The 18,957-nt window shown below is 31.3% G+C and overlaps 1 protein-coding gene across 2 annotated transcripts in view; it reads right to left on the bottom strand.

Annotated features, from left to right (window-relative positions):
- LOC143191719 (metabotropic glutamate receptor 2) overlaps nt 1-18,957 on the bottom strand; it is a 609,670-nt gene that overhangs the window by 168,727 nt on the left and 421,986 nt on the right. For both annotated transcript variants that reach the window (XM_076397081.1, XM_076397080.1), the window contains one exon: nt 72-242. In XM_076397081.1, the coding sequence (XP_076253196.1) occupies nt 72-242 (171 nt within the window). The remainder of the gene's footprint in view (nt 1-71; nt 243-18,957) is intronic.

Below are 18,957 nucleotides of genomic sequence, written 5' to 3'. Positions count from 1 at the left end.
ACCGTAAAGTTTCCGAGCGGAACTTCCCTCGCTAAGTCCGGGACCCCGACCCAACGCAAACTAATACTTACTTTAATGCCGTAATTTGATTCCTCGTAGATGATTGATATATAACTCCAACCCATTTGCATCACGATGTCCACCATCGCTTTGACCTGATGGTGATCGGAGGGTATAGTGCGGGAGAAGTACTCGAAACGTTGTTTGTTACTCAGTTCGGGGCTGGTCGAAAAAAATGAAACCTGTAACAAAAAAATACCCTTAAAATGAGTTAAAACGCCAAGTTGTGGTTTATATTACTTTATATCAGATTTGTCTTATTTTTTAGTTTACTTTTATCATTTGACTGAAATATTTATAATATTTTTTGATAGCCGATTAATGTTCGCAATTTTTCAGCATTTCGAGAGCGTCTGCTGTATTAGCCTGAACAAGTGCTATCACTATCAGTATGTCATGCACAGTGCTAATAACGTTATCTGAGATTAATACGTGATTTTTTGCGCAAATGATAGTCTTAGTAAGTCTCTTTATCGCCAGTTACAATGTGCCAAAGGTAATTCTTGAGGGTTTGAGCAGGATTTCCATCTAATAAATACCATTCAATAAATAAATAATTATTTTTGTTCCTTATTTCCTAGACGCTTTAGTTCTTTAGGTTTTTGAAATTAAATAAATATCTCCACATTTAAATAACCGAAATAAACGATTAGGATAAATAATAAAAACAGTAAGTGTTTAAAAGCGTTTGATGGGCTTCTTGTCAGTAGAGTTCTTTAGATCCAACAACAAATGTAATGATTTCGAAAATGCAATTTAGAGCTTTTCTTTATTTATTGAATGCAATGGAAAAGTATTATCTTAAATAAAGCTGTATTATGTATATCTATATATATATATATATATACATAATACAGCTTTATTTTAATATAATATTAAATATAATTATATATTTAAATATTTTAATATATATATATATATATATATATATATATATATATATATATATATATATATATATATATATATATATATATAGTAATATAGCAGATATATGTCAAAACCATATAATTTAACAACTAGGTTATCTAATTTTAGTTTTCAAGTAATTTATATATAACAGGTCAATTGAAGAGTCACCGGCCTGACACATATATGGTGCTACTAGATTTAAATCCATATGTTATTAAGTTAGTCCTAACCCTCAAAAGATGCGTGTATGAATTTGACAGCTGTCGGATCATCAGTTTGTGAATTATATTATTTTGAGTGAAGCAACTTTTGTTATAGTAAAAAAATAATAAAAAGAAATTTCACGTGTTGATAAAATATTGTTTTTGAAGGGAAAAAATTCAGTTGAAGCAAAAATGAAAATGAAGGCTTGATGCCGAGTTTCCGGACACTGCTCCAAGAAAATCAACCGCAAGGATTGGTATGTTAAGTTTAGACGAGGTGAAATGAGCACCGAAGACGATGTTCGCAGTGGACGCCCAAAAGAGGTTGTTACCGACGAAAACATTTAAAAAATCCACAAAATGATTTTGAATAAACATACATTGAAATTGAATGAAATAGCAGACACCCTAAAGATATTAACTGAACATGTAAATCATATCATTCATGAATATTTGAGTATGAGAAAGCTATGTGCAAAGTGGGTGTCGCGCGAGCGTGTTTGACCAAAAACAAGGACGAGTTGATGATTCGGAGAAGTGTTTGAACATGATCAAGCGTAATAAACCCGAGTTTTTGCGTCGATATGTGATGATGGGTGAGACATGGCTCTATCATTTCACTCCGAAGTCCAATCGACAGTCAACTACACAGACTAATCTGCAATACACATACACACAAACCCACACACACACACACACACACACACACATATATATATATATATATATATATATATATATATATATATATATATACTGTGTGTGTGTGTGTGTATTGCAGTAGTAGACGTGGAAGCCCGCGTTTAATATAACATAACAAATAATAACATAAAGCTTCTTCTGTCGTCATCATCACCAATATCCACAGACTGGGCTCAAAACTATGTATTATTATAAAAAATTAATTAAAATATTGAAAATTCCTATATAACATTTCGTCATATTTAATTATTGCTGTACTAAATGTGAAAATATTACATTTAATTTTTAAATTTGTAATTTTTAGAAAACTCTTAATCCTATTGACCAATTCTTCCGCTTTTATGATCACCATATTTCATTTATATTACTCTTGAATATCAGAAATTGGTTTGCCTAGTTGGGAAAAATTTAATTAATTTCCCGGAACGGAGATACAGCAGAATATTTTGGAAGCTGGGCCCAATTCAATAAGGGATAATGAAATTGTATTTAAACAGCTCCTGTTTTACTGAAGCTGGCCGAACAAATAAAGGAGTATGTTGAATAAAACGTTTTTTTTTTAAATCTGCGTTGAAATTTATTGATAAAATATTTAAAGTACTTGATCGTTATTCCTGTTAAAATATTAATTAGCTATATAAGTGATTACTTTCTAATGTGTTTAAATTATTTATTTTATATTCATAATTAAATTCTTGTCTAATTGGTAATTTTTTACCAACTCTTATACAAATTGGTATAAAAGTTAATTACGCGAATTATATTTCATTTATATTACCATCGATTGGATCGGCGGTTAATGGATTATTAAATTGAATCCCATTTATAGACAGATACACAGCTGCATTTTTAGTAAAATAGGCTGTATATGGCTGTTTTCACTCTATAATTTTTAAAATTGGGTCTTATAGAAATACATCTGCAAAATGACATTCTTTATTCTATAAAAAATATTTTTTTCCATGTTAAAAGTAAATAAGTTAAAATTCGTATGAGGTTCAAATACAGAAGTTGGTTGGACGACAATACGACTTTCACGAGTTGCTATTATATAAATATTTTGAAGTCAGTGGAGATATATAGTGTGCAACTATAGAGTTCTGTAAACAAATCCAATATCAATATGATTCCGATTTTTCAACAAATTTTTTTACAGCATTAGTCAGGTCCGTATATTAAGAATGAGGACGTAGGGTGTTAACGGTCAGCGAAAAATTTAAGCGATTTATGAAAAAACATTCAATGATATTACCAGAAACGCCGAAGTACTTCAGCTGCTCGACAATTAAGGGTCATGCCCGGACGTTGAAGGAATAAAAGCCCTTTAGTGTAACTAAGCTAGTGGAGACTATGCTGTGTTTTAAACTTACGTGGTGCATCAGTAGGAGCACACCCATCAAACGCTAATTAAGTTAAGGTCTGAAGTCTTAGATATAGACTTTAAGGGGAATATAGACGAAAAATGACTAGTCATATGTGTGCCATGTGTTTATGTTTTTAAAACTTTTTGTTTTAGAGTTTCAATGTTTTTTTTTTGAACGCAGCTGAAGAAGAAATGTCTTTGACTATAATTCTCTTTCATATAGGGATAAAATTACTTTTCGAAATTTCTTTGTTCTTTTTATTAATATAATTTTCATACAAAAAACGTGCTTATAATTATGTATCCTTAAGAAAATATTGGATGTGTCACGATTTTTAAAATTTTGAAGTGTGCTTTAAACAAATATATTTGGTCTTTACTCTTAGAATATTTTGATCTTTTTTACGTAATATTATTTCAAGACAACTGAACAATTTTATTTGCCGCTTAAACTTAATTAGTTAATTTGTACTTAAATTTAGGATTTATAGAAATGTGTAATATGTGTTGTTTTCTGTTTCATCTGTTCAATCTGTTTCACTACCGCCTTATATCACATCAGACCATGCCAAGATTCAGAGTGCTGTTAGTAGTTATTCAGGTGTAATAAAATAAACATTTACGTCAACGTGGGAATAGACAAAACATGGATTCTTAATATATGCATGAATGAAAAAGATTCTCATAGATCTACAAATCAGACTTTGACCGGATTTATATAGAGGTAGTGAAAGAGATGCTAACAGTTCCTAGCAGTCAGGTTGTAGTTTTATTACTCGAAAATATCTATAGCTAACATTCCAATATCCGATAATTTATATCTCCATTTATAGTCAGAATATTTTTTATTCCAAATTATTTATAAGATTTATAATTATTTATGAGATTCTGTTATTTTTGTAGAATGGTGTGCGAATGGCACATTCAGCATTCAAGCTGCCATTAGACATTCATAACAAACCAAACGCAATATGTAACATAAAAAATAGCAGAATAGCTGCAGTGTTGCAAAAAAGTTCAATCATAATTGGGACTAGTACACAATGGCTATTCATTTGAAGCATTGTAAAGCAGTACAACTAAACAAGATTTGGACGGGTGATTTCCGACAGACCTTGTCGGTTATTTCTCGCTCTACATTCGGCGATAAGATTAACACATGTTTAAAACAATCAGTCTTACGGTGAAGTGTTGAAACACTTCGATTGACTATAAAAATACGTGTTTATTGGAAATATATTCCATTAGCACAAATATTTTCAGAACTATTGCCAGATATTGCGAACAGTAGAATAGAACTGCAACCAAATACGCAATGCATTAAACTGCCTGACAATTTATACACTGTTATTCATGTAAAAAAAATTTATTATTATTATTAATACGTATTCCAATGATACCTTCACAATCTACGATACCCTTTAGAGCTACAGCTTCTCATTCGCTAAAATAAGATAAGATAAGTCTCAACGCAAAACAATATCCTTTACTTTTGGAAAATCTATGTTTTCCCATAGGGAACTATATGTTGTATGGCAACGTGTAAGAAAACCATCGAGTCTAATTGTGTTAGCTATAGAAAAGTTAACCAAGAATATGGTGTACCAATTCGAGCTGAATTAAAATTGGAAATATTTATATTCAAAATAATAAATATTATTGCTAAAAATAAAGGATTATCTACCCTACGTACCTCATTTATAAAGTTAAATGTTACATGTTATCAATTAACAACTTTTGCAGTTGACTCATTTGTTACAAACTTGAATATAAGATTAATAACATATACATTTCAACATTCTATGTTGGTTTATACTTTCATAAATATGATCTCAAGTTCAAATATCAATCCCCTCGATTTTAGTATCGGCTATAACGTTTTCGTCTTTATTCGCAAATAATGATTTCACTGTATTGAATAGTTTACTATAATATATTTTAATATGTACATTAACTACAGTAGCGGGTGGCCGTGTCTGACAGTTAACAATAGGTTAAAATAGAAAACAATTTCTAGCAGAACTATATTATTGACAAGAAGAACATTGACACTACATTTTTGCTAGAAGTCGTTAAATATGCAGTAATTAAGATTAACGAATTTCTTTACAATATTTGTACATAAATCTTATTTGATGTAATTATAAGTGACATCTCAATTCATTATATAAGATCACATTATCAGATATACTGGACTTTATTAAATGTCTGAATGTTGTTGAAGAATGTATTATAACGGCCAACCTATAATATTTTTAATATAATTATTTGGTCATGTGCGTTTATTTCTATCTCCTTTAAGCTGCGCTTTAAATATACAGACGCACCGTCAGACGATCTACATGTGTATGACCCAGTTTATATAGTGAAAAACAAAACATCACTTTTGTTTTCAAGTCCTCCACCCGAAGATATCCAAACAAATCGACAGCTGCCCGGCTCGCAGAAAATAAATTACATTATGTGTGGCAATTGGATATCACAAGAAAAAGGAGAGAAAGAATTTGTACTGCCAGGCGTCAGTCGACCTTTTTGACCGTCTGACCAATTGAGCCGTTATTAGTCGAATTAATCTTTTCTCCAGTTTTCGATTTGGACCGACGCCCATGTCGTTTACCCTAAAAATGTCGATTATTCGTATTGTGTCAAGTGCTTATATATCGTGGGCAATACAAAAGGTTACGCTTGAAGAAGTCCGACAAAAAGTTATTTTGGGGGAGAGTAATGTCCGTATTCGACAAAAAAAGGAATAATAATTCCCTTAGCGTTCCGTTCTTAATGGTCGAGCTTATGGTTTTAATTTGTAGTTGATGCCGTCCAAAATATAAATGGTTTATATTATTCTTTTGAAAGAAGTAACGCGTACATTCTTTTATAGAGCTGATTTGACTGTTCTACTCTAATAGTTGACTTTACATTATAAAATAGCTAGGTGTGTTGGATTAAGTGTCAAAATTACTAATGCGAGTACTAAAGGAAATTGTCTCAAAAAATGGCCAGCTTCTCTTTATATGGACACACGGAAGAAGCTTTATATGTATATTCCAAAATAGAACATTGTGCGACTCAAGACAAGACGCTTATAACCGAATACAGTGGGCAACAAAACTTAGCAAAAAATGTTCAAAAACATAATAACATTTGATGAGGTTTTATTAGTCATAATATTATTAACAATCGACACTTTTTTTCAATTCGTGATGCCAGACTAAGATGTACGAACCATTTCCTGTATAAATTGTAACAGAGGAAAGGACGGATCTAATCGCTTGGAGCGAGACGAAGATGTACATATTCCTTCGTCTACAATATGTTTTATTCTAAGATTTATTGGGCGAATGGGCTGATTTTTTGGTATATTTATAAGCACCTATATACAGGAACAATTAATAATAAGAAGATGCAAGTGTTAACCGATTTTGCAATATTGTTAATCGATAGCAATCCCCAAAGTTCATTAGGATTTAGCAGTTCATAATATATGACACCAAGCTGATTCCACCAAAAATCATGCTATGTGTTGTCATGTATATTCTCTGGAGCCATGGGTATTGCGCTTCGCCGCTGATGTGCATGACAAGCTGGTCCCCATGATGAGGTTTCAATATGAAGTTGGTTAAGAACGTGTCCACTGCAACTTAATACCCAGTAACACCATCTGCTGAAAATATTTTAAAATTAATTTATAGGCCTGATATATTACACATATCATTATCTTGAACTATAAGTAGTAACTAATTAATTAAATTAAAAGGAAAATGAATTTTCATATATATCAACATGCTGTTTCAGGAGCACACTTTGGATATATTGCCACTTCACTGCAACAATTTTGAAGCTCTAAAAAGTTATTATTATAGATATTAAATTTTATCCTAATGACAGTTTTTGCAGAACACTTGTCAGTTAGATAATCTCAGAGAGCAGAGCGTCTCAACGAGACATTAATTATTTTGAAAAATTAACTATTAGCTTCCGCACTGGAACCGCTGCTATTGATTATTCCGCATTGTCAAAATAGTCTTGAAAATAACCAAATATTGACTTTATTAAATTGAATCTAGCGAACAGTAAACGTACGTTATTGCTTCACCTTCACCTTCCCACTTGTATTCTTTTATATGTACTTTTCTAATAGAACCACACACTGTTAACTTTAGCGGGACCGTATTCGCTTTGGGTTTAACGAGCAACAGGAGAAATATGGTGTAGTTTGAATATGACTTTGATGTTTGTAGCTTTGCAGTGTAGCCTCTTAATCATCAAAGAATCGGCAGAACCCTTAGTGAAACCTTACCGGTCTTATCTTCTTCTGTTTCCCTTTTTATTGCGGATAAAGATGGAATTTTATTGGTAATTTAGGTGGCCTTTTTGTTAATATTCCTTAAGCTTTGATCTATTTTGTATATAATATATAAATACACGTTTGAAGTGATTGGGTTCATTCTTTAGTGATTTAGGTCCAGATATGAAGTAAATCCTATAAATAAAATAGTTGAGAACTGATACCTTTGGATTAAGTGGTGCTGTTGGTTTTCTGTAAAGCTATCTGACCATTGTTTTCCGTTGATAATCTTGTTAGAAAATCTTATCAAGTTTCAAGTGTAAAGTAAAAATTATATAGTATTGATGGTTTGGTTGATGTCGTTCCTTAATTAGCTGAAGTAAAGAGCTAGGACAAAGATATTTCAACGCCTTGAAACGTATCAGCTATCCAAAATTGATTAAAGACATACAAAATTGAATTTTATAGCATCTCTAAGCAATTTTTGTAAAAATAAATAATTAGATCTATTTTAATTAGACCAGTCAAATTTTCTAGTTTAATTTTATAATAAGGGTTTTGTAGCAGTTATATTATATTTAATAATAAGAGGATATGTTTTGCTCTGCTATTGTTTCCATTTAAAAACTAATAATTTTCAAGTAATGAAAAGAGGATTTCGTTTGAGTTCTTGATTCGGATGATTTCCAGAACACAAAGAATGCGGAATAACAGTTTATTTAATATTCCTGGCATAAAGGAAGTTTAATTAATTCAACCTGAAAACAAAGGAAAATGTAAATGTTATGTAGAAAAGCGCTTTTTTGAGAGTATTGAATGAGTCTCGATATTTAACTTTTTTTATATAAGTGAGTTACATATTAAAATATAACGTAATATTTGTATCTGTCTTTAAAATATCTCAACATTCGTAATTTAAAAAACTGTTTTCCTAAACGTCTGTATTAATTAAATATGACCCCATGTTATTGTTTTTATAGCTAAAATTATCGAAACAAAGAACTCAGAGGTGATGTCTGGGATTAAATGAAGCTTACTGACTGTAAACACTTTTTGATGAATAATAAAAATTACGTGTTTTAGAATATCCGCTACTTTTAAACAACAGAGAAATTAATAATATAATGAGGAACTAGAGAGGGCTAAAATATAAATTAACATCCAATCGTAATTTCGTTCGAACTTATTTAAATTATTGAAGGTTTGTACACAGATAAAGTATGTAATAAAGAAAGGCAGACAATCGAATAACGTTGGAATTAAGCTGCGTGCTGCATAGCAATCAACCTATTTTAATAAGAAATTTCCATTTAACATAGGAATGATTCTCTGTGTAGTATTTTTCATTTGTTCTTACTTATTTTCATAATTTGGCATGATGTAATTTATTGGTTTAGGCAGACATTATTGCTCTCTTCACTATCAAGAAAAATGTGTAAATTTGCATACAATTGTTTGAATTTTACTCTTGATAAATGAATTCACATTATTTTTGAAATATAGTAAGAAATGTTTTTATTACCAGGCGCATAAATTAATTTTAAAAGATTAACAGCAGATTGTGTTACTTTGTTCTAAATTGTATTGTGTACATTTGCAACCAACTTTATGATGAAGCCTTACTAACGGCCTTTGCTTTCCTATTTTTCTTAACCTATCTGCCACATATTAAGGTACCTTGCAACCAAATTTCTATTTTACAATACAAATAAGCTTTAATAAGCATTTCCAATTAGTCACTTAACTAACAAGCGCAAACACTTTATTGTTCGAAATGCCAATAACTAAATCTGAGAATTTAAGAAGCTGGCTTTATTATCTGTGTAGGGTTTATTTCTTTTTTCCAAATCCTTAGTAAATATGAACATAGACATGTTGATTTTAAAAATGTCTGTACACTGCTTGGAGGAAAATAATGTTTAGAATATGACTAAAATACAAACTACGGGTCAAACCGAACTGAAGCATTGAAGTAGGAGCAAGCTTCTATAGGACGATGGCTCCATTATTTGTATGCATGTGCGGAATAATTTATCCAATTCATTTAAAATTCCAGCCGGTATTAGCCAAGGATATGTCGTCTTTCAGCTACTTTTCAACATGTTAATGGATACATTTATGTTAAAACAATTTAAAAACATAAATGTCGTATTATATGATGCTACAAATGCCTTGGCCGATCTGATGTTCACAAATCTTAGCGATTTATTGGTTGATATAAACATTGAAGCTTCTATTTTACAGTCCGCATCACAAAATAATACGGCTTGAGAAGTGATGAAGAATAGACTGCATAAAACTTGAGACAAGGAAAGTGTAGGCGCCACGAGCCAGATAAGTTAACATTTGATCGCCTTGAAAGATGAGTGTAAATAAATCAATATATTTCAAGAAGGATGGTCTCTTTGGAGACCCGTAGGAAAGGTGAATTCCATGGAGTTCTTCACCGAAACGAGAGAATCGCTATAGAGTAGGTCTATCTCTCCTTAGAAATATCTACTAATCGGTTAGTAAAAAGAGCAGTTAAGCCAGCCTACCTTATCGGTAGAAAGTACCCAAGGGAGGAGCAATAGAGATAAAATGTGATGTGTCCGTCTAACTAAACAAAACATTTACATAATTACACACGAGCTTTCATACAATATTCACGTACAATTTTAACAGCATTCGAAGAGCAACCACAAAAGTCTCCGTAAAGACAGGGTATTTAAATAATCAGTTAGAGGAGCGCACAGTTGTTGCTACTTTGAGAGTGTGTAGGTTATCATTACTAACCTTTATACCCATATATTTTTGTAGCTTAAATTTTAGTGTAAATAAAACCTTTTCAACTTAGACATCATGGAACACACTTGATTAATCCTCATTATCTATTCTAGCAGCATTCTTCAACACTGCACAATAACAATTCCAAATATATTCTTTCTTAATTTCCAATACGTAACTTCTAAGAGCTTTAATTGAACTGATAAAACATATCAAATTTCAAATCTCTGCCTCTCGCTAACCAAGGATATCCTTTATGGAACTTCAATCGTTCGCTATTGGCTCGGACATTTATTTCAGTATCTCGACTTCCGAGTTCGAGACGTCTACCGCTTTTAAAAAAGGATTCAGGTACGGATATATCTCGAACGTATCACTTTGCAAGGAGGAGATCCCCGTCGGGATAAGGGCCGCTTTAACTTACCAAATAATTTCAACTTAGCCGAAGTTCAGAACAACGCCCCCGGGTATTTTATCTGAAATTTTATTGTTAAACCTCTTAAATGATTAGGAAAATGTTTTGGATACGCGACGAGGGATCGTTTGCGTACACACGCGCAAATACATATGCCAAGCTGGTCGTTCAGTAAGTTTTGTCGTTCAATAATTTTCAAGTATAATCTACAGCTCTTCAGGCAACCACAAATACACCCAGTTTGGATTCTAAGGTTGACAATGGTAGGTGATTGGTACCATGCGGTTCCGGGTATAAAATACCAGCACGACGACGTACCTCTTTTCTTGTCCCTTTATAATTTCATTCTTACATGCCTCTCAGTAAAATTAAATAATCATGAACTTCCGTAAGCAGACAATCTTAAATAACTGGAAAAGCATTTTAATCGACGTCTGACAAGGTTTTGCTGTATAAGTCAATACTTAGGCCCATTTGGACTTGGAAAGCATTGAACTGTGTGGTACTACTAGCAATTCTAACATAGATATCTACGAGAGGTTCTAGAATAAAGTGTTGCGAGTCATCGTCGATGCCCCAAATGACGTGTCCAACAAACTGATTCAGCGCGATATCCCCACAGAACTCATAATGAGTGTAATTCGGAGTGTTAGTGCGAAGTACTCTGAAAGAGTATTAGTGCAAACTAATGCACTCGCCAAAGAGTTAAACGTGCGCGTTAAAATCTCTATAATAAGTTAGAACAGTCTTTAGAATGAGTTAGGATAGACTTTAAAATAAATTAGAATAGTATCTAGAATAGGATTCATATTATATGTTGTACAGTAGATCACTTAATGAAGTGATCTTCTAGACATCGGGATGGTTTTATTATATAACTGAAATCATATAATAATACTTGTTGCGCGGGGGCAGATTGTTGACGTTCTAAGAAATTAATAAAAAAATATATTTCATTCCTTTCCTGTATCCCTTCCACATAAGCTTGACCTAATTTAGTTACCTGTTCATCCTCCCGTCGACCACATTTAGTACTTAATATCGAAATAAACAAGTTTTAAATCAACCATTGTTTTCTATTCCCGTGAAAATTCCTTCCACAAAATAGTAGAGAATGTTCGAATAAACATATCAAGCAATATTCGTAACAAGCGAGCATTCGTAGAACAGATAAATCAGACGAAATTGATGAATGTTGCGACAGTTAATACCTTAATTAGTATTTAAGGAGGAATCATTGAAAATTGTTTATTGACCAAAGGTTTTATCTGATTTAATTTTGTATATTCATTATTATTAGGCGCTTATATGTATTCTTATAATTTTTCACATTATTGAGCAAAATTGGTATTTCAACTAAGAAACATTCAAGATTTGTAAAACACACATAGTCCCTCAGTTCAAGAGTCCACAAATAGCGGACTTGTCCTATTAAAGTAGGAATGTGGCTTATTTTAGCAAGTAGCTTACTTTCTTAGTGGTAGACGGTTGGAATCCGAAATTGTCACAACTTGGAAAACCATTCCACACCATGGATATTTGGATAGCAATAGTGCTACGTCGAAGATCAAAAGCAAACTGGTGGACGAAGGTAAAATCGATGCTCAAAAACAATTTTATAAAGACTATTAGTTGTCTAGACGGAATAACGACCATGTATATCCCTGTGGCTGTTTCTTTGGGAGGCATTACGTAAAGTGAGTTACAGCCCAGAATATCTTGGCAAACTATTTTAAAAGTGAGACGGGTTGGTCGGTTTTCTAGTAGATAAGAACCATCAGGGTTGCTTTGCATTGTCGTTTAAACAGTCAGTTTCCATTAAATTAAATAATTATTTTAAAGTAAATTAATAGTTTTTGTTTTCTAAACCATTTCACATTTTATAACTTCGATATTATATATCGCAATATTATCTACGATATACCGGTATTTTTCTCCGCAGTCCATAATAATCTAAACAAGTGGTATTAAGGAGGCGTAATGTCTGTTGAGTATGCTTTGTTCAACGATTATACGCACGCTTATGCTCATACGTAATCTGATACTCATACTTCAACGTAAATATCAGCTCCTTGCGCACTAAAGAAACAGCAAGACTTTCTGGCCATGAATAATTCGCTTTGATGTTGATGCGAATGGCTCTTTTGGACTAACCGACAACTCATTACGCTTGGGATCATTAGAGTAGATCCGCTTTTCATCGTCGGTCACAATAGGCCACAGAAAAACTTTTTTCTGGCAAGCAATAAAACTCAGATTCTTAAACGATTCAAAATAGTTTCTTCAGTTAATTCGTATGGTAGCCAATTTTCCTTATTTAGATATGCCTCATAGCTTAGAGTTTTTGTATATAGCATGTAGTCTTTGAGTACTTTAGTTCAATAAGTCTTGCAATTTATAGCTTTTGAGCTTCTTTATTCCCCCGGTCGCCCTGTTCCACTATCAGAAATTGTAATCACCATCACTACACTATTACAACCGAAAGCAAACCTTAATTATCTGAAAGCGTTTGATAGACAAAAGTTTTCCTCAAACCAAACAAGTATATTGAGCGTTCAATGTTCAATGAGTCTGTACATATTGAAGAACTTAATAAATACTAAATAAGAAACTATGATTTTATGAAAATACATGTTAAAATCATCGAATTTAACAGTTAGGTTAGGTTGTTTAACAGCTGTATACATTCGTTAATCAAAATACATGCAAGCACCTATTAATCAGAGCTTATTATATCATATTATATATTTATATAATTCATCATAACTGATAATATAATTTGCTGTTAAGCATTCACTAGTCTAGTATGAAAATTCAATATTAAATAATCCAATCGGAATCAAATCCTGATTGATAATAATCCTGTTATTAGATAAACATCCACTGGTTTCAGTTTATGTCAGCCAAATGGATTGCTTCGTCTATTGAAATTTTTAAATTCTAAAGTATTGCGGAAACTAAATAAACAGTTATTGATTTATTGAATCAGTGTTAGTCAGTATTCGGAAAATCAAAATAATAATTATCTTGATAAATATTGACGAGAATATATGGTTTGTATGTAGGTTTTGGCAGTTTTTTTTCTATTTCTTATACAACACTATTACTGCAACCATACTATTAACAAATTGAACTTAATACTTATATATACTTACTAATATATTATATTATATATATATATATATATATATATATATTATTAATTTATATGGAAATTAAAGTTAAAGTTATTAGAAATACATATTCTGACGTATAAATATAGTCTATTAAGATAATACAGAATATTGAATTTTACTGTGTTTAGGCAATTACCCCTTTTATATACGGAGAGTTAAAAATAGAATACAATTCATTGCCTCGGGCTATTCTACCAGTTATATATATTTAATTCAGATAGAGGCTTACTATAGCCGAGCCATAAATTACGAGTTAATTATGGCAACAAGTCATGCGAATGTAAAGGTAATAATATATTAAAAGAGCAGATATGATATAAAATGCATAACCATAGTAGTCATTCATTTCCAGCATGTTTTTCTCGGTATTGTTTATTATATACACTGCTGGATAAACATATTGTTTTAGAGCTATTTTTAACCTACATTTAGTGTTTCTGCGAGATTTAAGTCATACATTGTGCGTATGTAAATATGAATTACATAGACATTTATTAAAATAATTAATAATTTATCATTTCGATGCATATTTTGATGTTTTCTAACATTGTTCTTTTATTTTAGTTTATTATAGTGATACTTGGTCGTGTATTAGTAGCGTTTGTATTAGCAGGACTGATAAATTGACAGTAGTTAAACTCGTTACAATAACTAAAGACGATCGTAGACAATAATATATTACACAAATCATGATACATCAATCGACGGCTTCCTATGTCATGAAAGTATAGAGGGAGAAGGGTCCTAGACAAGAACATAGAGGGTTAATGACGTAAATGGATGAGGGCTATTTACAACTTGAGTCATTATTAAATTAAAACGCAGCATATCAGAAGTAAAGAGACGGTGGGAATACAAATTAGTGTTTCCTAATACATGACAAAATTGACGACATCATACTTTACAAGTTTTTTTCTCTGGTGAATCACAAAAATTGTAGAAATGCAATGATTGGTTGAATGATAATGGAGCAGTATTCTGTTCTCCTATAAATTGACAATGAATTGTACGATATTGGGAATCATAGTTCCTTATGATTTAGATCCTCATCTTTAAGTAACTATAGTCTATCGAAAATAACACTGAACTTACGTCATCATGATGTTTCGAGATAATACTTCGAAAAGGAACGAGATAATTTCGGTCCCTCATGCTAGTAAAATATGTTAGAGTGGTAACTATTAATACCATGAAATATCAGGTTTCTGCAGTTTCAAAAATGTTTATAGTGTGCTGCAGCTGCACTGGATATTATTGTGACCACTGTGATATATGAGATGTGTAAAATATTTCTAATAATGGAAAACATACATATGAAGCGGCCAACGAAACAAGACCAAATTCATGAAATGTATAAAAACAGTGAGAATACAAACAAATAGTTTTTCAGTATAAACATAATTTAATAAAATTATTTTAGAAGAAGTAGTTAGTCTGGAAGTAAGTAATTTTCAGACATGGTAAATTAATTAAAAAAATTTAGTAATAGAAGCAATAGAAATAAATAAAGTATGTCTTGAAAAGGAAACACAATAGCGAAGGAAACAAAAACTAAACTTAAAAAGATAAATGATAAATGATGCTTTTTAATGAACGTTAAATAATTATTTGAATATATATGTTTAATTAGGTGGATTAGGTCTCCAGGAGATGTTACTGCATAAAAAAATGTGCCTACAACTATATCTCATAGGTGGTGTGGAAAAGAGTTCAATGTAAATATTACAAAACAACTATAACCTACAAACTACTATAATTGTATAATTAACTATAGTTTAAATGGTTTACAATATATGCATTAGATGAACTATAATGTGAAAATGAAATACATTATTTCATACATTGAAACAAAAAATACATTATTTCCGTGTATATAAATCAGGAGTACATTCTAGACGTTCTGTAGCTCTTGTATAGAACAACTGATCATATAAAAAATATTTATCTCAAAAAAGAGAGCTGTAATAAATGTGGTTGTTTCAATTTAATATTGGAAAGAAAAATTTTTCACTCATCATCATCAACGATTATTTACTGTGGGCACGTTGTATTAACAATATTTTACTAAACAAACAAAACTAGTAGATGCCTTCAAGATATAGTGTTTATTAACCCATTTATCGAATATCGTGGTAAATATCTCATAGATGATTAAGTTTGAATCATTTTTTTCCATACTGATAATGTTGTTTATTGCGTAATTAGTAAGGTATTTAGAATATATTTCGTACTATGGTAACATAATATATAAACTAAATAAATACATGTAACTAAATACCTAGTTTACTAATTATAATTTTATTTTGCTAGTTAATAATCAATCAAGTCAATATTTTATTTATTTATGACAATCGACATGTTCATTAATAATTATATTGTAACATATTTCATTCAATATACTAAAACAATTTAATTTTGATACTGTTAATGTTAGGCGTGGTTTTCCAATCAATTTGATGGATTACATGTTGAAAATATAATATAAATGTTTTACTTAGCTAGGGGAATATTTGTTTTCTTGTGATTTATTTTAGTAAAATGTATATAACGAATAACATAACAGTCAAATTTGTAGATGTTTGAAATTGCTGTTAGTTTATTCAAGGGAGGTTGTTGATTACAATAGCAAATTCGAACATTTTAATAGGTTGCCTATATTTGACTACATTTTAAATTGACATTATTTTTATAATTTCTTTAAGAGGGGCTTTCCTTGTTGATTAGCCTACTTCCAGTGACCTCTTGACGTACTGTCTAAAACACTGTCGAATTATATTTTATTTGAGATTGATTTAGGAGAGTGTTCTCCTATATTAAAACATTGACGGACAGTTTTTAGCTGTGTCTAAGTTAGCTAGCCAGTTAGAGTGAGCTCCCAATGGTCTTCCTTGAGTTACATTATACATCATTGTTAAAGTCTGATCCTAGAAAGTCCGAGAGGCTGTTGGGTCTTTAATTAATCATAATTAAAAATAAAACGTAACTATGTAAATAACTTTACTTGCTATTAGGACAAATTATGTTTGCGCACTGTGTTTGTAGTTAATTTATGCATTTGTATATTCTTTGTATTTGTACATTCTGAATAATACTTTATAGGCAGTAAAATACTTAAGCCAATATACTAACGAGTGTTTCATGAGTGTTGTATTTAAATGAATCTCGTTTGTTTCAGTGTATCGGTTCTAGGTTGTAAAATGTTGACTTGTTTTGTCCGAAGTAAGAGAATATTTGATATATAAACGTTTGAGCGCTATGTATGATGAATAATATTCCTCTTAGTAATTGATAGAACTATGGATTTTGGTGGTGTAAAACTGCGGTTACAAACAGTCGTTCGGTCAGCAGTATACGTTGGCCAAGAGAATTCCACGATTATATTATTTTTCTACGTACAATAACAGTTTTTTGGTTATTTTTAGTAAATTATTTAGTATATTCGAATTCTAGTTACGGAATGAAATTTGGAGCATATCCGATATTGGTTTTTGTTGGGTTTGAGAAATTCTGTTGCCAAAGTATAGAAAATTTAGAAATATATGGTTATGCTGCTCCTTTACATCTCAAAAGGTGGTTTTGGTATGAACAATTTTAATATAAAGACAAAAAAAGACAAATTATTGCTAAAAATAGGTACCACACGAATTGAACGAAAATGCCTTTTCAATAAACAAACAGTTGTCTCGCTTGCCTTTCTAGGGAAAAAAGAGTTTTTGGTGGAGAGTGCGATAATTTCAAATGCCAAGATATTGAGGAGGAATGTTCATGGTTCCGTATCTTGTGATTATGGTGGAAGAAGCAAGGTGGTCTGGTGTATCATCACTACATAGTATAAAACAAAGTCGCCTTTTCTGTCCCTATATCCCTATGTGCGCTTAAATCTTTAAAACTACGCAACGGATTTTGATGCGGTTTTTTTCAATAGATAGAGTGATTCAAGAGGAAGGTTTATATGTATAATACATGCATAATATATTAAGGCAACATTGCTAATTTTAGAGGTTTCTAACGTGATGTCGTAAATTAACCTATTTTTTTAGGCTTATTTAGCAATTAGCAAAAACGCTGCCTAACCCTACGAGTTAGATCAAATTAATGTACTACAGTATTGTACACCATAAAAAGGTCTACAAAAAAGTCCGCGATGTTATATGTTTATCTTTTAGGGATAACCCACATTAACCATTTTTATTGTTTACTTTTTACGTGAGAAAATGGCTTATTTACGAAGCTATTTTAAGCAATACGGCATTAATCCTTATCGAATTAAGTACCTTAAATACAGTGTGCAATTAATATAGATCAATATGCTTCCTTACAGCATGTAAATTAAAGAAATATTTTCGGAGATATTACAAATTTAAAATTTGCGTTTAAAAATGTGTAATGTAATAAAAATTGTATGAATTTAGATATTCCAAAGATAGCAGGAAATCTTCATAGTAAGTATAGGGGAAGAGGAATTGTTTTACTCCAAATTTAATGCGTGCAGGCCAAGGGCAGTAATGAATGAACCAAAAATACTGGATCGATTTTAATCATGTTTTCATTGAGTGACATAGGCATATATATTTTATGCCCGTGCAAAGTCGGAGCGGGCCGCTATGTTTTTATATACAACGTTCATATTTTTTCCGTAGTATATTTAATTTAGTATCAGCATTGCACCCGTGCGAAGCCGGGGCGGGTCGCTAGTTGTTACTATATATTACTATAGATCTTTACCACAACAAACGCAAAGCATCCTCTTACATGACTGGTTGCAAAAGTAGTAAAGAATATATTGTTGCATCCAGACTCACAGGACATAGGGCTGATTTCGATTTATATGCCGAACATATGCCGAGGAAGTGAGAAAATGGATCGTTGCAAAATTAATATTGTTCTTTAGATGTGCTTTATCTCTCTTGCCAAATACTTGGGATAAGGTAAAAAATGATGAAAATCTTATTACTTTTCTTAATACTTATTGCTTTCAATAGTGAAAAAGTAATCAGAATATATACAGATAGAATATATGCCAAGATAGGCTAGTTTTGTTCTTATATATTATTTACAAACTAGCTACCAATAAA

The sequence above is a fragment of the Rhynchophorus ferrugineus genome, unplaced genomic scaffold, assembly GCF_030347505.1.
Source record: "Rhynchophorus ferrugineus isolate W39M unplaced genomic scaffold, kcgeb_rfMv2 rfM2, whole genome shotgun sequence".
Taxonomy (NCBI): domain Eukaryota; kingdom Metazoa; phylum Arthropoda; class Insecta; order Coleoptera; family Curculionidae; genus Rhynchophorus; species Rhynchophorus ferrugineus.
This window is presented reverse-complemented; position numbering and strand designations above follow the sequence as displayed.